Source organism: Perna viridis, chromosome 2, assembly GCF_037379345.1.
Source record: "Perna viridis isolate PV_CMFRI_1.1 ecotype Kerala chromosome 2, ASM3737934v1, whole genome shotgun sequence".
NCBI classification, from domain to species: Eukaryota; Metazoa; Mollusca; class Bivalvia; order Mytilida; family Mytilidae; genus Perna; species Perna viridis.
The window spans coordinates 59,194,529-59,221,050 of NC_142446.1; the positions used below are offsets into that span (position 1 = coordinate 59,194,529).

The 26,522-nt window shown below is 30.8% G+C and overlaps 1 protein-coding gene across 2 annotated transcripts in view; it reads right to left on the reverse strand.

The window, feature by feature from the left end:
* The window catches only part of LOC148626277 (uncharacterized), an 80,263-nt gene that overhangs the window by 22,080 nt on the left and 31,661 nt on the right, over window positions 1-26,522 (reverse strand). The window contains exon 4 of one of the 2 annotated variants that reach the window (XM_088570158.1): window positions 18,889-18,968. In XM_088570158.1, coding sequence (XP_088426284.1) covers window positions 18,889-18,968 — 80 coding nt within the window. Of the gene's footprint in view, window positions 1-18,012; window positions 18,149-18,888; window positions 18,969-26,522 lie in introns of those variants that run through there. The other variant, XM_088570159.1, reaches the window with a different exon arrangement.

The window sequence follows — 26,522 nt, forward strand, 5'->3', positions numbered from 1 at the left end:
AAGTTTTTTTTGCATTTAAAAACACAAAAAAGGGAATAATACAACAAAACAAAATAATCTAGGTGAACTTTAAAGAGAGAGTGTCTCATTTATTTTTTGCTAAGATGTCAGACTGCGCAATTATAGTTAATAATGATTGATCATCAAACAATTGGCTGAAGATCTCGGTTTGGTATTCAATCTTTCAAATTTTTGTTTTATGGTCTGTGTTTGTGAATAAATTGAACAGATCTAAATCAAGGTTCTTTTATAAGATTATTTTGTGCATTATCTATTTAGATCCTTTGTACTATGTTGTACTTTAAGATCTAACACTTATCTTCAGTGCACTTTTGGCTCTCTATTATTGCCCAAGTACTGAGATCACTTTGAAAACAATTTCATCTTTTTGAAAATTTGAAAATAATTCAAATTTCTTCGAATAAATCAAGTTTATACTACATTACACTTATGAACATGTGTTAGCAAATATTCTGAAATGGTTTCAAAATATTCATTACTTTTGAAATGGTATTTAAAGAGGAAGAAATAATATTGCTGATATACTGCTGAGAACTCCCTAGAGATAGTTTGCCAAGTTACCACAGTATCAATATACAGATATGATATGTCAAGAGCAATCACTAAAGTCACAATACAACCTATAACAAAGAAATCTTCCCAGTTTATATCATGGTTCTGTGATATATATATCTGGAAGTAAACTGCTTATCTATTCATAACAGCAAAAGGAAATTACAAGGAAAGACAATTAAAAAAATAGTACAATTGTTACAGAACATGAAATGTTTCTCGATCATTTCTGAAATGTCATTGATTTCATATAACCATGCTCGAAAAACAGCCCTGATAAAGTTTTTTCAGTCTTGATATAGAATTCCCTAAAAAGATTTAAATGGCATGCAATGACTTACAACCTATACTCAAGATAGTATCTATGTAGTGCTTCAGACAAAATGAATGTACTTGTCTAGGAAAGAATATTCAAGCTTCAAAAAGATTTGTTCTATAAAGTAAAGCCAAAATTGACAATGCTATAAAAGTGTGTCCGTTTCTATAGAAGATTTCAGAATGAAAACTCTGTAAAATTGTTTGGGACCTGTTAAATTCCTAACTAACTACATCATATGACTTCAGTTTTAGAATTACACTTAGTAGGTACCTCCTTAGCATGTTGGATGGAGAGACAAATGAAGTAAAGTGGCTACTTGACCTGATTTCACTGATGATGAAACTGGTAACTAAAGGCTCTATAGCTCACTAACTTGGTAAGCTACATTCTAATATTTGTCAAAGCAGCAATGTTTTTTTTTTTGAATAAAAAGTCTAAACTCATACTTAAGAAACATATCAACTTTCATAGAATTCTGTCCAGTAGTTCCTATTGAAAAAAATTTCAAAAGCAATAACAAAATGTAAAAGGGTAATAACTCCAACGTGGCTCAACAGATTCACATGAAAATTGACCCAAGCAAAGATCTCACCATGCTGACCACTTTAACCCAAGTCAGAATCAGGCTAATTCTAATGATTTAGGAAATATACGTGAAAAACTGTTATTTAATTTACCCATTCCACATCACATGACCACCCCTCTATGTAGTAAAAAAACTCACAAAACCTATGCATGGTAATTGAGAATGTGTACTATATAATTATATTTGTAATTAACAACAAAAGTATATGAAGTTTACATGTGTGGGTAATTTGCCTCCATGCAGTAGGTTAGCAGAAAAGGTAAAAATGTTGATTTTCAGTATCATGATTATCTATTCAGTATTCAAGTCAATTTTATGAAAAATTTCTAAAAACATACCAATTACATAATGATTTTGAGAGCCTTATTTCCAGGCTTCACAATGGTATGCAACTTTAAGATGCCATTTGTCCTGGGAATTCACAGTAAACTTCAAAAATGTTAACATGTAAAATAATGGAAACATTATTAGTAGTTAGTGAGACTGTAAGCTTACTTATCAAATGTTTCATAGAAATGGATATTTTGATGAAAACGGCCTTCCATGGTCATAATTTCAAATTCTACCATAAAATCAGAGTAGTGATATTGTTAACTATGACAACTGACAACACCACTAGATGCCAGAGGTCAAGTGATGGCAATAGCTCTTTGGGGCCAGGTGAGCTGAAAATGACAATGGGTTCTGTTTGTTTCATGAACATTCTCATGAAATAACAATAATAAGTAAATTTTAAGAAACTCAGATAAGAGATTCTCAAGTTATGATGGGATATGTTAATGCAGAGAGTAAGACAGATGGTAACAGACAGACAGACATTCCTATAATATGTCTGTATGTAAAATACTCTGAATACAGCATAACCATGACAAGAAATAGTTAAGAGTGCACTAAGGGTTATTAAACAGTTGTCTGTTGTAAGACATTACTGATTCAGTTGCTAAATGCTCCATTTCTACAGTAATAGATGTATTTTAGAACATCAGAGACCACATATGGTGAATATATCAAACACAATCTTAATTCTATAAGACACCATCAGTTTATTATAAGTACTCTAGCACAAGCTCTAACCATTCTTCTAAGTACCATCATTTGTTCGTGTCTATCAAGTGTCAATAATGTAAAGAAACTTGCCACTTAAAACAAGAAGTATTTATAAAAATATCTAGACAAGAAGCTCCTGATTATTCTTAGTCCATGCTAATCAGCTAAGGAGGAGCATTACAGACAACTCCTTTGATTTTTTACATTCAGGGATATTAACATCCAAACTTCTATCAATCAAATTATAATTTCAGAATCTATTACCACATAATTCAATCTTTGATTCGATAGGTTAAATAAACATTACCCTCAGAATGACTTCATTCACATCTTGGACAATAGTACAGAGTTCAAGTTCAACAAGTGTATTGTATCCTTGAACTCTGACAGATTGTTGATAACAACTTTATTCTTTAACTCAAGATTCAAAATGATTTTTCTACTATCATCCTTCATCTAATAGTATAAATTTCATTTTATTTCATAGGTACCCTTCCTACTTCTGAAATATCATGCATTTCTCTTCTACCTAGTGTTTGGTATGTGAAGTTAATAAGACTCCTTGTTGATGTTACACCAAATCTAAATCTAAAGAATTATGAATTCAATGCTAGTAGTCAGACCACAGACAGAAAGATAAATGTCCAATAAAGAGGATTAATTAATGATTAATGAAACACAATGTAATCAATAATTAACCAAAGTAATAACAGATTCCATCAGAAATGATAAATCACTTCAGATTTATTGTACTATAGGGTAAAATACTTCTCCATTTACTGAAATGTAGAATTATAGATATTGTACTATGGGGTACTTACTCACTTTAAAGGAACCATTGAGTTAATGCTCCTTTTTCATCAACTCAATTGTACTATTTCAGATATTATGCCATTGGGTACATTATCACTTCAGTTACTCAACAGAAGACTTACATTTATTGTATAGCTGGGTACAGAATCCCATGATGAACTGGAATAAGCATTAGTGATACAATACTTTAGTGGATACATACTGAAGCATGGTATCAATCTACATAATTGGTACTTTGGAGAATAGAAACTGAACAAAATTAGTCCTAATATGCTTTTGTCATGAAGTCACTGGGACATTTTAGTTTCCCTTAGAAACCTGCACAAACCAAAGAAATTAAGGATCAACTTTCATACCATGGAAAGATGTTTTATCCACATACGTTTGATGTACCGGTAAATATGGTATTAAAAACATTGGTTTTCTTTCTGATTTTTTTAGTTTTTGAATACATGAATAGAATGAGTAAATAAGATTTTTTCCCACACAAAAACAATCTACTGAGTGTGTTGTTCATCAGTAAAATTATTGAAGTTTTACAAAATTTGCTAATGCAGAATTTGAAACCCACACAACCATTATGATGTAAGCCCTCATCTGCTGTGACAGTTATTAGAATATGGATAACCACCTTGTTTTTTTTCAAATAAATAGTACTTATCTATTCTGTGATATCATTGTTACTTTAAATTATGCACTTCATATTTCTTATTAGTGCTGAATACACCCTATAACATTCCAATAATTATGTCTTTAACCTATAATGTAAAGTACACGTCTATAATTGAAAATTACTAACTACCATCACAATAACTAATGTAGGTTAAATGCTATATCAACTCCGTAACTACCATAGATTGATTTGAACGTTTTCTCATTTCTTTGGGGAAAAAAAGAGATTTTATTCTTGACTATATTGGACAAATGGCTATTATTGAGCAATGACAGATTATGTCGCCATATCCAATGTTCACCTTACCTGTAATTCAGGAACATCAAAGACACGTGTGAGGATCCAATTAATTACAGGTACAACAATCAAAGCATCTTAATGTCCTATCGATTTCCAAATAAGTACCACAGTCAAGGTGCCTCATACATCTCATGTTCAGTAGATTGACATCAAACATTAACAGAGTTGGAACTTGATCTTGAAAAGTTGTAAACCCACATGTACCTTTGCAATTTTATAATAAACAACAGAATGACAAAAATTCTTTTGAAACAGTCTTATCAGCTTAAGTTAAATGAGCTGAAACATGCCTAACAAAATCGTAAAAATATTATTTTTAAAATTCATTTATACCTGGCACATGTCTAAAATGATTTAATCTGTGATGAACTGATATATCAAATTGGAAAGAAATATTAGAGGATGGAAATGTAGACAACTACTATATATTATACACACATTTAATATTTTTTAAAATTTGAATATCACTTGTACTGAAAGCCACAAATTAGATAACAACCAAAACTGCTTACAACTTATGCCCTATCAATTATATAAGGGGAGAGAAAGAGAGAATAAACTATGGCCGCCATAGCAATGAGCTGGGTGGCTCATGAGTAATGGAAACAATTCAAAGTTTAACCCAATATAGAACTGTTGGTTCCATTTAGGTCCTCACTACAATGTGGTCCTGCAGTTGACAACATTAGAACAAAACCTACTTATTTAATGTCATTTTTGTTCAATTGAATACATTAACATTTGGACCTACTGCTGTTGCCTTGTTATTTCTATCTAGTGGATAGTTCTGTAGAATCAACAACATGTTACTCAAAACTTTATCATGTACTGGTAATAAAACATTTTTCATCTCTAAAATTAAAAATATTAAACAATATCAATAAAGAGACAGAGAAAGACACGAGCAACAGAATTAACATCCAGAATAAAATATATAGTGACTGTCATAATTATAGAACTAGATCAGGATTTGTTTGTCTTGTCCCAACAAAAACATCTGTCAAAATTTCACCAAATGAACCTTTCATTTCAGTGCTAAATTTAGCATAGAATGTTTTCCCCCCAATTAATCCAACCATTTCTATCAGAATAAAGTTATTAATTGTTAAACCAGACATTTTAAACATCAATTCCTCTACAATGCAAAAAAAATTCTGGCACCATTTCTTAGACTCAACACTTTTACAATGAATATTCTTGGATTTTTCGTTCAACAACTTTGGCATTAAATGAGGCTACACTGAATAGGTTCTGCTCATCAAAAAGTTAGTCAGTCAGTGTTTGAAGAAAAACAAACTTCAGAATTGGTTATTTTTAATTAAACTTAGATCATGCTTCAATGAAACCAACAAAAAAAAAGTAATTTAGAAATTTTCTGAGGCTTTGAGAAGATAAATGAAGTGTTAAAAGATTACAACTTATTTGTTTTCTTCTATTATGATAAATAAATTACAAAAATGAGAAAACATTTCACACATGGTATTTCTACAATAATTCATATCATTTGAAGTATTTTGGTAATAAAAATGGGTAAAAAAAGTTATCCATATTGCAAACTATAGGTGAAGTATAGATTTTAGCTTCATGTACATCTACTGCCCAACCTTTATACAAAGTTTCATTAAAATCCATTGACTGTTATAACTTACATGTACAGACAGACAGGGTAATTTCAGTATTTTTGCTTTGGTAATATAAAAAACTTATAAAGCAGAAATTATTGCAATTTCCCCCCCCCCCACAAACAATGGAATGGAATCAAAGTCTAGATTTTTTATTTATGACTTGTAAAATGGACATAAAACTACATTAGACATCAAACATCACTTAAAACACTAGAAATAACAAACAAAATTTCCATTGGTTCATTAGGTAACAATAAAAAAATACATAACAGCAAAAACTGTCTAATGGAGATTTCTAATTGAATATCAGGAATTAAGATTAAAGGCAGTAATACGGTGTCATGATTTTCATTGCTAATATCCAAATTTTATTAAATTTGGAAATTATTTAATAACCTATTACAAGAAAGTTATGCTTCTGTAGATCAATGCAGAGCTATTTAATACAAATAATTCTATGGTGAGGACTAAGTTGTGGAAATTTGATTTGTCAGAAAGACTCTTTACTTATGGCCTCTCGGGAAATCATCAGAATGGAACAATATCTTCATGTACAGGAAAATTACTTTACATAGAATTTATGTGCAAAAACTTCTAGTTGGATGATGCCAAAAAAAACCTACTAATTCAAATTCAGGTGCTAAATTGTCTGATGATTCAGTGTTTTACAGAGAACTTTTCCGAGACTTACACAAATCAAAATTCATTAATCACTGTTGTTTGCATAAACATATTTTTGTCCTTCAATTTAACTTTTAGCTAGAATATTGCTCCAAAGCATTCTTAAATGCAACCTCCCAAAATGCACTAGTTTTTACAAGAATATGCACAAAACTGACAATAACTCAGTGCAGGGTGGATCTATTCTACCAATTAACCCACAGAATAGTGAGAAAACCACAAAGTTAGTCTTCCATAAACCATCAATTTTCAATGAAGCATGTGCATGCAACAAGAGAATGCTGCTAATTTCATTTTAAACATTTGATGATCCACCCTCAGTGTATCCTTCTCTTTCATCATCAAATTTACTGCTAAGTTAACCTGAGTTATACCATCATTAGGTCAATGAAGAGGGAACACGTATAGAAATCAATTATTCTGGTTATAGAGACTTATCTCAAAACTTTTCAAATAAAAGGTCATTGACATTTCAAATGAATAATATTATATTTATATGAGATTTTTTAATTCATAAATGAAACAATTATTAATTAATAGTACCGTAGCTTCAGGGAAGGAAGGTTACAGAAACTCGGGATACAGACAACTTAGGTTGGTGCAATAAAATGTATGAATATTGAAACAACAGTGATAATTAGATGAGAGAAAGTAAAACAACTTCATTTAGAAGATAACCAATTGATACCATGTAGTTTTTTTTTCTCATTTTAATTTAAAATATAAGATCACCATCCCTAAGTAAGCTTTTCTTGTTCATGGCTCCCAAAAACAATGTAAACAAAAGGCAGATGAGAGGAGCATGCATGCTAGGTGATGGATTAGCCACTATAATGGCAAGAATTTTTTCTTCTTCTATTTTTATCAAGCTCCTAAAATTTGGAATACTTTAAATAATATCCACTTTACATGCAAATATTCTTCAATTTGTTGATGTTATTTAAACAAGTTAAAGCATCCAGTACTGTAAAGTGATTTGAAATATAACAAAATGTACAATTACACAAGTATTCTATCTTGTGACATTTAATCATTGCTTTCTAATAAGTGATGTCTTCAAGTACTCTGAAATGCCTCTGTGCTGAATACAATAGTGTAGTTATGCATTGTAAGAACCCACTGAGGTTAGTTTGAACCTATTACCACCCAATGGGAAGAAACTAAAATACTATACATTAGGATTACTTCTTTTGTTTGACAAGCCATTACTTCAACAGCTGAAATTTGTAACATGATGCAAACATTGTCATTATTAATGGTGCATATATTTCAAACTTATTCTCCATGTATCATTAGCAAGACAGTGAGCAAAACATGTAGTGGGCAAGTGGAATTGATTTCTTCATATCTTACAAAACTTTTGATCATTCTCAATTCTAAGTTACCTTGCTCCCCTAACCTGTTCACTGAACCTACTTCCGAACTATTTACTTCTTCCATTCCAAAATCCCAATCAAAGGCACATGTACATACTTAATACTTTGCCATATAAAAGCTAAGCATTAGAAAAACAAAACTGGAAATAACATTTTGATGTGTAAATTCTTATTTTGAATCAAGTATGTGTTTTCATGTTTCTTTTGGCAGAAAGAGAATTTGGTAGCATAATTCATGAAATCCCCAGCACTCCAAGAGGTTGATTGATGAATATAAACCTTATAATGAAATGTTTCAACCACACAATATTTGTACAAAGCATGATCATTAAGGACCAAAGAAACTTTTTCAATCAATTATAACCTGCATAGCAGAAAAATGCATATTTCAACAGAATCTGATACAGGAAGGTATTACAAATATTACAAATTTTGCAGAAGTATTCATTTTTCTGAGACTTCTGGTAAGATATGCTAAGAATAATTCATTTACTTCTTTGACAAAGTAATATGACTATTAGGAATTGTGACTGCTACAATAAAGTCAATATAACCAGTTCTCCTTGGAAAACTAACAGCATTCTCACAAAGGACTTGATAGATAAGGGGAATTAGTATTCTGCACAGACCTGTGTACAAATATTTACTATGACCAGTAAATCAAACGCAACCTAATTGACCATCAGCGTTAAGACAGAAACTTCCATCAAAAAGTCATTCATTCGGACAGTCTATAGTCAGTTCTTTATATAATAAATCAGTTTTGTCAGAAGTGGTCTAAATAAATGTTTCTTGCCCATTTTACTGTTGTGTAAATGGAGTTTTGCCTCACTTTGTCTGAGGGCTGCTTTTGATTATTATTGCTGTCTAATGCATTATGATAGAAATAACTTTTTTTCAGGAATTGTTAGATTGATAAATCATTTGTACATTTTTTGCATGTATCAATACTGGTATTAATAACATGATCACTTTCAACAGAAGCCTCAACAAATTACTTCCTGAAATTAGTTTGCTACAAATCATTTTGCAATATTTCAACAGAAGCCATAAAATTTTTCCTGGAAAAGCTGATGCTTGAAATTAACTGCAACTTAATATCCAAAGCATAACAAGAAGACATATTATTGAAACTGAGTAATTAATACTCATGTTGACATTCAACACTGACAGATTCCAGAAAAGATTTGAGAAAAAAAATCAGTACAAACATGAATTTCCCTGTTTTTAATCCACATTTTTTGCAAAACAATTTCTGTATGGTAGTTATAGGTATGAAACACAAAATCCAAGATGATAACCACACATTGCAGTAAAGAAACAGTGGCCAGGTGACTGTTGCTTACATGTATTTGTCATGGTTAGATTTACAAGGTATGGTAGTCACCACTGAAGTTTCCATATAAAGGATTGATAGCCGTCTATCAGACACTGATCTAGTAAGATTAATTGTACCACTTGGTTTGGTTTTATTGCTTCACACATCAGAAAACTATGCTCTGTAAATAAAAACCCAGCAGGGTAAGAAGGTAGGCATGTAAATGTACTTTAAGAAGATGACTGCTAACTTAAGTTTGAAGGAATCCCCTTTCAAGTTAAGTGTTACTGAGAAGGTACTTTAATTTGTGGATACCAATTTTTGTGGATCAGGAAAGAAACACAAGTTCGTGGGGCTCTTGAATTCCTGAAGTTTACAGTATACCCATCAACAGGAATCTCTTATTCGTTGGCAACAAAATTTCATGGTTTAGTCTACCAACAAAAACCACGAAAATTAGTACCCCACGAACAACAGTACTTTCACAGTAACAAAAGTCACTGTCCAATTGGAATCGAAGTTGATACTTTACAAATATTTTAGTTTTCCAAAATGCCTACAAAATCTGACTTGTTATGCATGAATTTATCAAACATTCACAACAACAAAAAAGTAACAAAAATGTAAAGTCAATTTTAGCCACAATTTTATATTAACATTTGCACCTGGGAAGTTTTGTACATATATTATTTCCAATCACAATATTCTAAGTCTTGCAAAATAAATCAAGCTGTTGCAAAATTATTTATCAAATTTTGACCAGAATTAATCTTAAAGTGGTACTTAGTAATTGTACATTGCAGTTGTGCCTTTTTTTTTTTTTTTTTTAATTTTTTACACACAAAAACTTGGGGGCAGATGGACAGACAGGAGGTAGCACTGCGGAATTGTAGGGTACACAAATTAATGATGCAGGACTGTTTGTATTGTAACCTCTGTAACAATCTACAAGTCTAGCAAGGCTCTTACTAATAAAAAACTTTAACAACTACTGTGTGTGATATCTTACAAAAATATGAGTATGAATTTCATGACAGCTAATGCCATTAAATCATCAAACACTATCCCAAGCTTTAGTTGACTTAGTTACTATCACAGATCAGGTATATACACCTTATTCTTCTTATTTATAACCACAACTTACCTGCACAATATAAAAATTACTATGTAAAGATTTCAATTTAAAATTGAAGATGAAAGGTCAGAGATATTAGCTTAGGGATAAAATGATTTGGGTGGGAAATAAATTAATTTTCTGTAAGTCTTTCTTTGAATTTCTATAGAAAGTTAAACATTTTTGACACTTATTCCCAGTGGCTTATATAAAATTCACACAATACAATTAGATTATAACAAACACCTCCCCTACTGGCTTCTTAAGAAAATACATATTACTTTAAAACAATGAAATTAATATCAGATCAAAATAAGTATAAAGTTGCAGGAATTGTTATTCTATGCATACACTGAACATCTATAGAAAGTTTCAGTTAATATCATGTTCAGTTAATACAGCAACCAAATTTTGTTACAAACAAAATCTGGAAATACAATATAAATCATTCCCATCAGAAGGACCCAATATTTTTGTGAGATAATTTTGACAATCATTATTCAACATTTGTCTAACAGGAAGTTATATCTGTCAGCAACAAAATTGTTCACAATGGACAGCTCACTGAATTGGAACAACAAACCACCATGGAAAGTAAAACTTTTTGTAATGAAATTTACACTATAATTTACATGCATAACACAAAACAACCAGAACTTGCTTGTAAAGCAGTATATAATAATTTCATATAAGTAAAGCTGCAAACCAAATTTGAAATCATTCCAACAATGGGCAAACTGAGATTTTTGCTTACAACCTAAGACATACTAATACCAAGCTACATATAAATTTATATGTTACAACTGTAATAAAATGATAGTTCATCATAAGCCTCTAAAGACTGGTTAGTGAAAAAACATAGATATGTTTAGTGTCATGACTATGTATGAATGTGATGTTATGTTTATAATATATGCCAAGCTGCACATAAAAATAAAATATCTATCTATCATAGCAATTTTGAAATTAATATGATCAGTGGTAGGCAAGGTAATGGAGGAGGAGTTGGAATGGAAGGAATGGAGGATGGACAAGACTATTCCAATTTACCACCAAATCACTGAGTGGGGTGAAATTAACAACAGCCAAAAAAAAAAACAGTAATGAAAAATCCTTACAATATTATAATGACCATGTGACTTGACTGCTATAGAAGACATTTTCAGCATTGAACTGATATTAAGACATTACTCAGAAAATTAATTTCATTATCAATAAAAATTTCCACATTTGGCAGAAAACATCAGTAGCATTGATGACATGTTTTACCACCAATATTTATCCTACTTCTGTTCAAGTGGATGAATGTATTGTAACACTTCAAAAACAAAACCTTAATCTAAATGATAGTGGTCTCCCATGGATTTTAATCATTTTTCAAATAAAGATGTCAAGTATTTAAGACTAAGATTTATGTCCTACACCCCCTATTTTTATCATGGTTTCATTCTTTTCCCCTTTTGTAGCATTCAAAGCCATGCTTAACACAATACATTTGTCATTATTTAAACCAGCAGTTGAAACTTCAGAAGACAAAAAAATCAGCATGTTAAGTACACACTCCTCTTAAGCACTAATCCCTATAATCAAGCCTTCGTTAGAAATTCTTCACTTTTCTTTGAACTGAAGTGTTCCATTCATAACATAGTTTTGAATCTATGTAACATTTCTAATTCTAAAATCACAAGTAAAATTATTGGCAACCTGCAAGGTACATGCAAACTGCCTCTCCTGTACAAAATGTTAGATTCTAGACTATTCATACTTCCTCACTCTTGTTCAATAGTCAATAGAAAAGCAGGACCTAAACAAAAGCCACTGTAAATCACTTTATATATGGCACATATCTGTACATGTACCAGAAAAAAAACAATATAATACATTTAACATTTGACCACCTTGGAAGATAAAACTAATCATGACAGCAGACATACAGCAAAGAAAAATGTAGGTTTGCTCAGTGTAATTGTCACAACATATCAGATCACTACCCACCCAATAACATTCTTTACACCTTGTCAGTACAATGTCTGTACTACTGTAATATTTACACAGCACATTTCAAATATCACAGTAGTTTATGTAATATAGCATAACTTAACACTAACACATATAACTTAGGTAGGAACTCATAAATAAGACTGTTAATTTGAGTGGGGCTCTAACATATGTTTGTAGAACTGTTTTAACCTTGTAAGGCAATGAATGCTTACTGCAATGAATAAATAAGCCCCTAATTTTGGCCCAATAAAAAGTGATGTGAAGCATAGAAGTATTTGTCTAGCTAGGCTATGAATGTCAAAGAAGTTGTAAGATCTAGTAATACATTTAAAATAAATTCTTTCCAGTCTCAAGGGGATTACAAGATATCTCCACTCGAGATAGTTAATAAAAAAATTAACTATCAGGAGTGGAGATATCGTGTAATCCTCGAGAACATTGGAGGAGAACCTGTTTCTCCCATGAAATCTGTAGAAACTCCGATATGTAAAATGGTGGGTAAAACTCTTGTAGAAATTTAATCACCACCCAGTTGTTAGAAAGTCACATGCATTTTTAATCACCATCTTTGATTGGGAGAAAACCCTGTAATCCATGAACAGTTTTACTTCAATTTCTGACATGCAAAACCCAGATGTGTGAAAATTAACACAAACTAAAAGTCTAAAAGAGATTTGCCTCCCAGACTGTGCATCATATAATTTGTTGCATCTTGAATGTAAAATCAATGACAAAAAGCACTTCATTTAAATAGCAATAAACTGGCAGTGAATCCTTACTATATTTCTTTTCTAGATTGCTTTTAATTGGTTATGAGAAAATGATGAGCAATAATTATACTAAACAGGAAAGTAGGCCCACTGAAAACTGAATTATTCAAGCCAGGTAGAATACAAGTACTATATATTTCAATGAAATTCATGCCAGGAAATGAACAAATGGGCAAAAAACAATCCTTTAAATGATCTAACATGATCTGCACAATGTAATCTATCTTGAAAATGATCTGGAAAAAAAAATAAAATAAAATAAACAGAAAACTTTTATTTCAAATAAAATGAACAAGCTCATATAGCAAATGAACAATGGAGGTGTTTTCTTCTTATCAGTATGATGCAACATTAAACTGTGGGAGAATAACCAATAGTCTTTACAACTGCAAAACAGCAAAGTAAACCATGTACAAATGTATTCTGCTCTATATAGACAAAGAAATGTATAAAAACAAAACTTAAAAGGAGCAAAAAACAAAAAAATCATACCTCATTGCAAAGTTCATTTGAGACACAAAGGGGCCAAGTGGTTCCCTAAAAGTGTCCAGCTTTCTAGGAAAGCTAAAAGAATTCAATTTTCTAACATGAAACTTCCTGGTGACAGGAATAAGCCTAAATTGTCCAAACAATGCCATTTTTCTGACATCTAAAAACTTAAATTGTTTCAATGATTACTTTTCCAGTCAAACTATTAATCCCAAAGGTGTAGGTTCTGACGGAGTTTGAACTTTTCCCTAGAAAACTAGGATATATATATATATACATTGTTCTGAGTTTGGTAGATTCCCAGAAGTAGATATTATAGAAGAAAAATATCAATGCAGACATTTCGTAATGTATAACTTGCCACATTTTGTCAGCTTGTTTGTCGATTAGCAGCTATTTATGCATCAGAATAATTTGTCTTAAAATAAACAACACTTTGAAAAATAGATCTCTGTGTAAAAAGATAAGCAGACCATCAATATGCTTAGTTGACCAAGTATTCAATAGTTTTTTTGCAAGTAGAAAGAAATCTAAAACAGAACATAATTTTCGAGTCTCCAACATCACCACAGTAGCTAAATATATAATGATCTATCTCTTCTACAAACATATTGTTGACAAGTGAACCAGTAAATTGCTAAATTTCCTATATATTTCAGAATGTATGGATAAAAGGTGTAAAATCATTGAAATGAAAATGAAGCAATTTTGTACCTGATGCAACACAATAGCAAAAAGTACTCAAGTTCAATGGCTACCTATTTCATCAGTTAGAAATTCAGGAAACTCAAAAGACTTAATCTCTGATAGCAATCAACAACCACTTTACAGCTAGGAGTGTATCATTAGAAACTCTTGTTCCCTGCATGTCCCATTCAATATGACATAATGTTCACAAAAACTGTGATAATTACCTATCTCTTGATTGGAAACCTGTGAATGTCAAAGGAAGAGATCTAAAGCCTACCCAGGAAACTTGTAACAATGCTGATTACTAATGAACAAGTAATAATGGATAATTTAGATCAAAGTACAGATACAATCTGCATTTGGTTTTTATTTAAAAACTTGTAAAATTCTATCTTCAAAGTTCGTCTTCTTCACTTTATAATTCATTTGAGCAATTTACTCCTTTAAACTTTGATACTCTCTCAAAGAAATCTCATAAGAATTAACAGGAATCTCAATTACAGCATACTTTCTTACTACTGACAAAGTCTAAATATACACAAGAGGTGAAACAGATGTAGGTTAAAACTTAACTCTCTGGTTTTTCTAATATTAAGACTTTTAATAAATAAAAATTATTATAAATAAGCCTTAGATTAAACAAATACTATCTATAAAAAAAGATGGCCGACACAGTAAAATTTTATTCTTTTTATTTCTAAGTTTCTACATTTCTTTCAAGAAAATAACATATGGCACGCAATTACAAAGTTTCGATACTTTTTTTTTTAACGCCACTAAATCATCAGTATTTGGCCAATCAGGAAACAGAATTGTGATCAGGTGACTTGCATTTCCATAGAAGAGCGTCCTTAAGGTCAAAGGGTAAAAAGCGAAACTATACCAACTGTGTCGGGAAAAAAAATCTACATAAGCATTAATAAAATTTGCCACATGAAAATACACTTAAGTGTTTCTTCATCATAGTCTTTGACCTAAAAAGTAAAGCACATCCCAAAAAATTAATTCTTTGCAGGGCGCATTTCAATAAGATACTCTGAAAAATTGGACAATTATAGACACAGCATAAGATACTGACTAAAAAAAGGTGATCGATTAACTTTTTAATTAGCAATTACATATTTATCCTATATGATTAATCTGTAAATATATGGGAATAAACATGTCAATTCACCAATCTTACAATACCGGTGCACCTGGTCCATGTTCCCAGTTTTTAGTGGAGTCTGAGTTGCTCATTTGCTTTTGTTACTTTGTATGTATGATTTTAGTTACTTTATGTTCTTTATGTCTGTTTTCCATGTCTGGTCTTTGTCCCTGGATTACATTCTTTTGGTTACCGCTATAACCTTGGTTCCCTTGATTATTCTTTCAAATAGTACCAGTACTTAATTTTTGTAGGCTTTTTAAACAAATTAGTCCAAATCATTTTTTTTTTTTTAATAAAAAATCGAACCTTTTTTGGATCTTCAAAACAAATCCAATAGATTTCATTGAGAACACACCAATACATGTACTTAATACTCGAGTTACTGCATGTGAATTAAATGTTTACATGGATGGTTACAATACAATGACATTACAGGTATGAACATTTTTATGGTTGTTTAAAAAAAGTTATCTCTACAATAACAGGTTTGTCAGTTCTTATTTTGGAAAAAAATTCTTTTTTTTTCAAAAGAAATTCCAATGCATGCATAGGTCATCAAACTAAATAACAGCTTACCTACTTATAACAGTGAAAGAATAATAAACAGAAAATCCAAGTTAAGGTGCTAACACTACAGGGGTCTAAATGGCATCACCAATCTAGAGTCAACAATTTTATTTGTTTGATTTAGCATTAATCTGGCATGTTGATATGATATAAGTAAACACCTTGACCAGATAATAACAAGTTGTTCTGTACCTTGTCAAACCTGATTTACACAGTAATCTGAGAAAGATTATTCCTTACTTATAAAAGGGGGATGTAGGTCCTTATGTAAACTATCCTGGAACTCAACTCTATTGGTACAAACAATCTAAAATGCTCAATTTCCAAAAATATTACATGAAAAATATTCTTTTGGTTGAACTCTCACTGCAACTTTGCTATGGACATATCACTTTATTTTACATATATAAATTTTCTGTGATAGTGTTTGGTATGTTAACAGTAAGATCATTCAGGTTATATTAAAAATGTATTCACTACAATGTAATAGTAAACTTCAATGGTACAACATAAACTAGTCATTTCATGTCAAACTTAGATCACTCAGCAAACCAAGGAGTTACTGAGAATTATAAATTTTCCAAATTCAACAGTGACATACTCTTTTATGAGTCACCATGTTTTTTTTTCCATCAGAAAAATTAACAGTTTTCAGGCTATTTCGTTTTGATATTGGTAAAACACTTGTATCAAACAAATCTGAAATAAAACCCGAGATTGAAACAAACCTCTGGCTGTGTTGTTTTAAGGAGGATTACATACTTTGTAGATATCATCAGGTGCATAGCTGAGGCCAAATTGAAGTGTAGGCAAAATTATGGCAGGGGGCCTGGGGCCGCTTAAGGCTCCCAGCAGGTCCAGGGGGGCAACCCCCCCCCCCCCCCCCGAAGCTCCGCGGAGATAGCGTTTTAAAGCATCATTTATGCCTCTCCTGGATGTATTTTATCTCAAAAAAAAAAAAAAAATTGGCAAAATTAAGTGCAGGCAAAAGCTTTTTTGCCTAAAGGCAGCTACGTGCCTGATCATAGCCTTTAAGATTCTAATAACATATAACAGAAAACCTATTTTTTTATGAATACATTAAGGCCTTTGGTCCAGTATTACAGTTCAATAATATACTAATCAAAATCATACATGCACAATCATTACATCCCTTTGATGGTAGCTCAAATAGTGCCAGGGGTCGTCTACATAATACTCCATGAGATACATTGGTATGGTGTACTATCCAATGTTATAAATACATTATCATCCAATCAAATCAGGATAATATTTCACCAAAATGTCATTCTTTTTGTTCCTATCCACATTGATATTTATCTGCTGAAGAAAATAACAAAGAAAGGCACCCCCATAGAAGGCTTGTTTGAAATGTGTGGCATCCACAAATCACCGTTAATTTTTTGACTGATATTTAGTACAAACATATTAACATTTAAAACATCCCTTCAGATCTTTTTCATGCATAATTGAGTTTAAAAATTGACGTGCAGCTTTTAAAGGTCCTTCTAGATTAATATGACTGCTTTGCAGACACATATATAAATATCACATAAAGTTTTTGTACATAAAGATTGTGATCAAATAAAATGTATAAAGACATGAATTCAATATAAAAAGGATAGAAGTTACATGTAAAACTCAGAAATATAAAATAAACCATTATCTCATAGCCTAACCTTTGGTCTCCTTTTTACTATAATAAAAGAGTAAAGAATTGTTTAGATGTATAACCTAAACTTTCCTTGATAAAAGTCAATGACAAAAATACGGATTGACAAAAACAGGGACATTTTTTTCCTGCTTTACTCTTTCTTTTCTTTCTACATGTGCTTTTGCTTTGAATGGCTTTGTCAGTTCATATTCAATGGTGGATTACTGATTTCTTCAACAACTTATTTGTCATATCTATCTACTTACAATTGTAAAGCTCATGCTAATATATTCCACAGAAGAAAGTGAAACAAATATGTCTAAGACATGCTCCAGATGTCATTCCATATCCCCATGTATTTAATTCATACTCTCACATGTTCATTCCTTTCTTTACAATTTCATTCTATTTTTTTTCCCTTATTTACTGATCCACCCTCGCATTATTTCTAGTATGTTACCACAATAAAATTACATTTTATTATGATATCGATAATCATATAAGTTTTATGATTAGGTCTTGTTTTTAGCTAATATGTATATAGATGAACAGAAAATTCAAATTGTCTGAACTCATTACTGAATCATTCATGCTGAAAAATAGTCTAGTTCTTTCACATTCCTGAATATTTGTACCATCATTCAGTGAAGCATTTTATATTTTCCTGACAACATTTATAATATTTATCACTTCCTTTAAAATAAATTCTGTTGAAATGAAAACCATCCTTTAAAATTAACAGGATCCTATACCTTTAACCAACATTTTTTAAGATTAAAAAAAAAAACATAATGTATCTAATTTTTTCTATAATGAAAGCAAAAACATAACAAACGAGAAATTAGAGAAGTTTTCCTGTAAATACGGTTAACACTCCATTCATAAAATTAGTCATGTTCACACTCCTTAAAAATTTTATTTAAATCATGAACCCATGTGAATGGATTGATCTTGACATATATTAACTCCTTAAAAAAAAATCATGAATAAAAATTTACACTTAAATGCATTTTTAATCATACATGCAATAATATACATTCATTAAATTAGACATACATACACATGAAGTGATTTACAACTATTTTAATATATCATATTTAAAAGTACAACTTGTCAACAGAAAACATTGTCTAATGGCTTACCTGTACACTTCTCTCTCCTTTATTCCAGAAAAATTCCACCAAAATTCCAGACTTCCTCATTAATCCTGTAGGTCCTTCATCTAAAATACAGAGAACTTAGAACTATTGACTAAGTTTAGATAATCCATGTAAACAAGACTGATAAAGAGGCAGTCAGCCTATCATAATCATTGAACTATGGGATATGATGTTATCAAATCAATGGGATTCTCCTGCAATATTTTCGTAGGTTTTGACAGGTGGCATTGTTAATTGAGTGAACTTGTGGAAACAGGACATTATAGAACTTAATATTATAGAAAAGGTAAGTTATGTTAGTTAGATAGTAGCTTCCCTATCATAGAGAAACATCTTGTATAATGTAATTAAAACAGAGCATAGATGTAGGAGTTATACAGAGACACACTGAGGTACTTTTCGTTTATTATAAGCATAGTATATACACTAAATTTTACATTGATAAAGCAGGAACAAGGTGAAAAGATATTTTTCTTAAAATTTAATACAATGAGGTCTTAAAAGTTGTATATTAGTGGATCCCTAAGAAATGTATAGAAAAGTGAAAATTTTGACAGAATTTCTGACTCCTGACTCTCCCTCTAGCCCAAGAAAATAATAATTGATGTTCAGAATAAACATGATAAATTAAAAGATGATATATGCATTGTAATGGATGTGCTCTAGTTTAATACAGCTGTCACAATCAAATATTTTCTATTGTTTCTCAATATCAAAACATCAGTTTATTGAAAGGACTATATTTATACATTCTTAGTCTGTTGAAAAATCTTTGGACAAGACACATCAATTATCATTAACCCATTTCTGGTCAACAAAAGGAATATAAAATATCAATCTAAGTAAGACTTGACCAGTTAATACTGTTGGTAGATATGATTGTAGCTTACATGTAGGCAATATTTTTCATACTTCCAAGAAAATTGTTTTGAGTTACTGAAAATAAGTACTTCCCACAAAGGATGATAAAATTGCTTAACACCGAGCATCAAATGACTGAACCATAAAAAAAATATTGAACCAGTATACCTGCCTACCATTGTAACATTTACAACAATTAACATATCTGAGCAAGATGGCTTGAAATGCTTCCATAAAAAATCCTGTTATAATGATAAAGAGAAATTACAGTAACAATTATCCTAGTTATGTAAAATCCTCTCTTTAGAGTTGAATAGTAAAAAAGAAAGTTATATGTAACAGTGGTGAGGAATCTCAGCAACCTGCCAATAAACACTGTACTCTTACCACTCAGATGTTTCCATCATTGAGGTTATTATTTTACTATACTCTTGTTTTATTCAACTGTGATTGACTAGGCAATATTTCTTAACCTGTCTAAAACACATCACCTTCCTTTTCAATGATGTTGTTTGAGAGCACATAATTAGGCAATAAAAACCCCAGAAACAAAACACTGATGATAAGAAAGCTTTAATACCTGTGAAATCAGCTGATATGATATCAACAACTACCTGAAGTTTGAGTGATGGGGAATTAAAAGTAACAGGAAAGGAGAAAGTTAAATGATCCAAGATGGTAATCTACTTAGTAGTTGGAATATAGAAGTCATCAGTATATAGAGAACATGTCTATTGTGCTACATAACAGTGATGGACAGGAATTTTGTATCGCATGGTGCCTTACAACAAAACTTATTACTGATAAACATCAATTAACAATGAAAATCAAGAAAAATAAAAACAAACTAAAACAAACAAAAACAAATAATTGTATATGGAAAGGTAACTAAGACACGCACTGACCAAGATTTCTGATGGTCACGTCTCTCTTCTAAAGGTCACAAATTACCTATTAGCAAATTTTTGATTTTGAAATAATGATTCAGTCACACTAGTGAAAACTTAGGCGGATTTGAATTGTGATTTTGAAAATATATGATGGCTGAGTTAATAGTAGAGAGTTTTGTTTATTATGATACAGTATTATAGGAACCTAATATTTCTCTCTAATACAACAACCAAAGCATTACACTTTCATTTAAATATCGTAAGATCTTTTGTGAAGCAATAAATCTTTTATAAATGGAAAAGTTTCAACAATATCTTACAAAATAAATCTTGTGCAGCACTTAATGTATTCCAAAAAATAGAAACTGCACTTGGCTGACAAGATATAGTTAAATGCCTACTCAATATTCTTCCATACTTAGACATTTTCTCACTAAATATCAACATGATTTTATGACTTATGGAGTGACAAAATAGTAAGTGTTGAATCTATTTTTAACAGAGCTACCATATTTTTCTTTATCATTGATGACACTTCCAGATTCAGTTTGATAAAAGATATACCTAAATAGAGACAGGTACTAAGCTATGTGATATCTGAACAATTCTCATATAAGATTTTTAAAAGCATCTAGACCCAAGATAGAAATACAGCATAACAGACTGTGTGTGCTCTTTTGCTTGACAAAAATTTTCTCCCCTAGGTGTTGGCTGATGAAACTGCCAAGTTTTGATAAGGACCAACAGATATCTAAGAACAATTGTTTCAGGTGACTACATTACACATTTTACTGTAAGAACTAATACAAGGAATGTTTAATCCAATGAGATCTTTTACTCTTAGACATTTTTTTCTTTTTTTTTTGACAAATGACTTATAATGACAAAAACCTACGGTTATTATCTAAAAGATAGAATTTCTCCCAAGAGTAACACTGACTAATTCTTTCACATAATGATGATTGAAAACTCAAAGATTATTAGCAATTATCTGGAAAATTGACATAAATCAGACATATTAACTTTATCAATGAAATGACACAATTCATCAAGAACTAGTATATTAACTTTATCATCATCAGAAAAACAATGCAGGTATTAAAGCTGGAGTAAGAATGACTCATTAAAGTGGTTATGGCCATTATCTTACACCTGATTTCACTGACTTCCGACTATAGTAGCATGAACATTTGTCAAAGTTGCTATAAATGGTAAAAATGATCCTGTCTGTTCTTGCAATTGTTCCATTTATGTCATGTAATGAAGCTTTTCATGCCATTTTCTCTTTTTTTCTTCTTTCTTTGTCAATATATTCTATAGTAGTTGTTATATGATATTCCAAGTTCTGTTTGCCTGACAACATGTGCTAAAACAGCTCAAATCTCTTAGAAAATATAAATGGTTTTACTATGTTTCCTATAGAGTTTCCCAAATGCTACCATCAACAATATATAATCCCAAACTCTACCATCAACAATATATAATCCCAAACGCTACCATCAACAATATATAATCCCAAACGCTACCATCAACAATATATAATCCCAAACACAACCATCAACAATATATAATCCCAAACGCTACCATCAACAATATATAATCCCAAACTCTACCATCAACAATATATAATCCCAAACGCAACCATCAACAATATATAATCCCAAACTCTATCATCAACAATATATAATCCCAAACGCAACCATCAACAATATATAATCCCAAACGCTACCATCAACAATATATAATCCCAAACTCTACCATCAACAATATATAATCTTTAAACAATTAAAAAACAAGTTCTGACATGAAAAAAACTTGTATTATGACAGTCATTAAACCTTTCACATTTACAAAATCAATCATGTTACTTATTGCTAGCAAGAGGTACATGTAGCTTTTCACATTTGAACTCATCATGCTATCATTATTAGCAAGCCACGTGCCAAGGTGTTATAGATGTCAGAAAATTTCCATATAAGTCTCTAACCACAATAATTCATACAATGACATACTGTAAGCTCCTGTGCCAGTTTTGGAATGTGGTATTTACTGTTCACCAGTCAAATCATGTTTTAATTCATACTATTTTTGTCAATCAGCTGTCATAATTTCTTCTGTATTATATCATTGAAAATCATTATTCCACTTCTACAGATAAATTTGGACAAAAATGGCAGGATGAATGTTACAATACCCGTATTATTAACTAATTGCTGGCCATAGTAAAATCATATGTAAATCTGAAAACATGCAGAATTTAGCAAATGAATTGATTCATTGGTATTCAGTTTGTTTGAAACATTATTACATATTTATCAGCTTCCAAATAAAATTGTACACTAAAGGACAGATCCAGAAATTTTGAAAAGGGGTAGAGGTTCCAAAGGGTTCCAGAAAAAAAGGGTGTTTCCAGGCCAATATTTGCTCATTTTTGTCCTTATTTGCACCAAATTTAAAAAAATTTCCAATGAAAGGGAATCTGCCACTGACACTTATAAACATTCTTATCCTTTGTTTCTTTTTCTACTTGTGTTAAAAAAATAAATAGTGGTACTAGGATTTTCTAAAAAAAAAAATACGATGTTAGATCTAAGACCCTATGCTGGCCAGATTCAGTCTATATATATTAAAGGACTTATACCATATTTCATTTCATAGGGAAAGAAAATAACAATGGTTATCTGGTTGGGTAAACTTCATCAGTATTAACTATATAGCTGTCTATCATTACTATAATCAAACCAAGTTTGGTCACCAATTGTTCCTCTAGAGAGCTTATATTACGTCTACTCTTGTCCAATCTCATTTTGTCTTGACAAATATTGACCATTAGATTAGAGTACCAGTATAATATTTATCCCAGTCGTGTCTCTACTGTGTCAATAACGACACCACTCTAAGTTATCAAGTGTCTAATTTCATCACTTTTATTATCTTATAAGACCCACACTTTTCTTATACTGCAAAATTTATTTTGTGAATTTTTCCATATCTAAAATAACTAGTAACAATTTTCGAAATTATTTATATGAAATATTCAATGTGAAATAGGAACAATTCAACACCAGAAGTCACTGTATCTTAAAAGTACTTCCTTTAACACTATTTTAGATATGATATGAAGTACTCTAAGAAAGAAAAGTTTTACAATGACCATTGCTGCCAACAGATTGCTGACACAACATTATATTTGATAGGAAAAGTAAATAGATGTTATTTATCAATCAGTTTCCTGAACTAGACTATCAGCTACCAGACATCCCTGTAGGCCATAACTCAACCTAAATACAACTCAAAGGGACATCATTCCATTTCTTTTCTTATTCTACTGTCAGTATTGTTAATTAACTTTCTTTCAAAAACTTTATTGTTCTCAATATTATATAATAGAAAAAAATATGATGCTGGTGAATACACTTGTAGGCCTTACAATAAAATACAGACATCTGATACAGAAATGACTGAATTATTTAGCAGAATGAGAAAAGTTCAATTGAACTTGAAAATGAAACTATCATCCTTAATGTTAAAGCAGACCTTAAAACCTATTACTTTATTTCTTAGGGCCAATATATGATTTCCCAGAATTAACAGTCAATGATTTCAAATGCCAGCTAACAATACAAGATAATAAATACAGGAAAATTTGTAAAGGTCACTTTAAAGATCAAACATGTATGTACAAGTTTTTCTTCAAAGTGCAAAATACAATCATAATAATATTACAATAAAAACAAAACATGAAGCAATTTGTCTTGTCAACAGCATGGACATCACAGGTTAACTATGATATGCAATAACATGACTTCCTCTGTGACAGATGTTACTATCCAGGTTACAATATGTTTTAATAAAGTTATACCCAAGTCTCCTTCATGTTTAAAGAACAACAATGAAGATGCTCATGTTGTCATGCTAAGTAAACTGCCACTCATTCCACAAAGTGAAATATGGGAAAGTCCAACAAAACAAGAAGTTGATATTGGACAGTTGATCCATAAACAACATTTTTAAATTAATCTGTTAAGTGGCAGCTCAGATTTTTGTGAGGAGAAGTTTTTATTCCATTCCATATGGTGAAAAAATTGGCTAAAAATTTGATACTGGATAGCAACCAAAATGAATTAAAATGTATGCACCATCTACATAAAACCACATGCCAAATTTAAAATAAATCCATCCATTGGGAGTCGAGGCAATTGTAATGAAATTATGACTTCTTAAATGTGTTTTTGCAAGATTGTCAATGCTTTCAATTTTTTTTAATAAGTAACCGTTGTTTTTAATTCTTGAGGTTTAATAAACACCAAAGTGTTTCACAATTGTTTTTTTTTTTTTTTATAATTTTCAATGAAGTTTTTATGTCACATGCAGCTAGTCTAGATCTACAGTAGAAGTTTTAAGTTTAGTTTCTTAAAATGCCCCAAAACATGTATTGTCACTTAATTTCATTCTTTTTTTAATCGATGAATAATTCTTTGATGTAATATATTTCAATCTCTGTAAGTTGAAACCCTACATCAAATCAAGAATTTTTTTTCAATCAGAAAAAAAAATTCCTGAAATAAGTTAATATTTGAATTCTCATAACAAGGTTTCAGAAGTGACTAGGTTATCTACAACTTAATAACTCAATCATCAGATTCTGATAGCAAATTACAAATTTTATTGTTATTACTTCATGCCCAAAGTCAAAGCATTGGTTTGAACAAATAAGATAGAATGGATTGAGCTTGTATCCAGTGATCAGGCTGTAAGTCACACTAAAGGCTAAAACCTGATGCTTATAACAATCTGCTTTTATGGCTCTTTAATCTCAGCAGAAAATTATTTTACACCTTCCCGTAAAGCAGTAAACATGTCTTACATTAAACCAGACATATCTGGAACAATCACATAAACCTTGTTTCCACATCATTCCTTCTATTGTCAAACCATGATTCACTTAACTGTATATCTTCACACTCCTGTATCGCCTGAATATAGCTGAAATATTGCTGCTCGGGCAATAAACCCCAACAATCAATCAATCAATCACACTCCTGTATACATCCTACCCATAACCTCTCACTAGGCATAAATTTCTTTGGAGAACTATACACCAATATGATGGAAATATCTTTCATATTCTAAACAAGTGCTTATAAATTATGAGATTGGTAATCATTCTTCTAGCTTCAATTGAACTACCCTAATCCTGAGTAAAATGACATGTATAGTATTACATCTGAATATTCCTTGATAGTAATAGGATAATACTGGGTGTTAGTCTATAAGCAAATGAAAAAAATGAATATCACATTTTGCAATGAAATTTTTTTTAATTAACTAAGCATGGCCAATACATTATACTATTATAACAAAATGTCTGTATTACATAATCTAAGTGGCATTTAATGACAAAATGATATCTTTGACTCCAGGAATTTGTGAGACACAAAGTGGTTTCACAACTGATGCAAAGAAACATACATCATCGAATAAATATTACAGACACAAAATAATCTCCAGAGGGCTAATATTTATTTGTGTATAAATCTTTTCATTATTTACAATTAGAATGAAATTTTCTGTCTACTATCAGTTTTCCATATTTGGAATACAATTTCAATTCCCAATATTCCTTCAAGAAGCATTCAAATGCCATTTGGAGCCGAATGTCAAAACCAATAATATTGGATACAGACAGAGTTATCTCCCTTGGTGATTTACCAACAGAAGTGATATGAGAAGATTATTGGTATTATCAAGCAAGAATTTTTTTCTGTAAATGAGAAAAGGATGCAGGTCTCTGAGAATAAAATCATGATAACAGTATTAATAACCTATCCTTTTTACTGACTAATTTTCCAAAACAATTGTTTC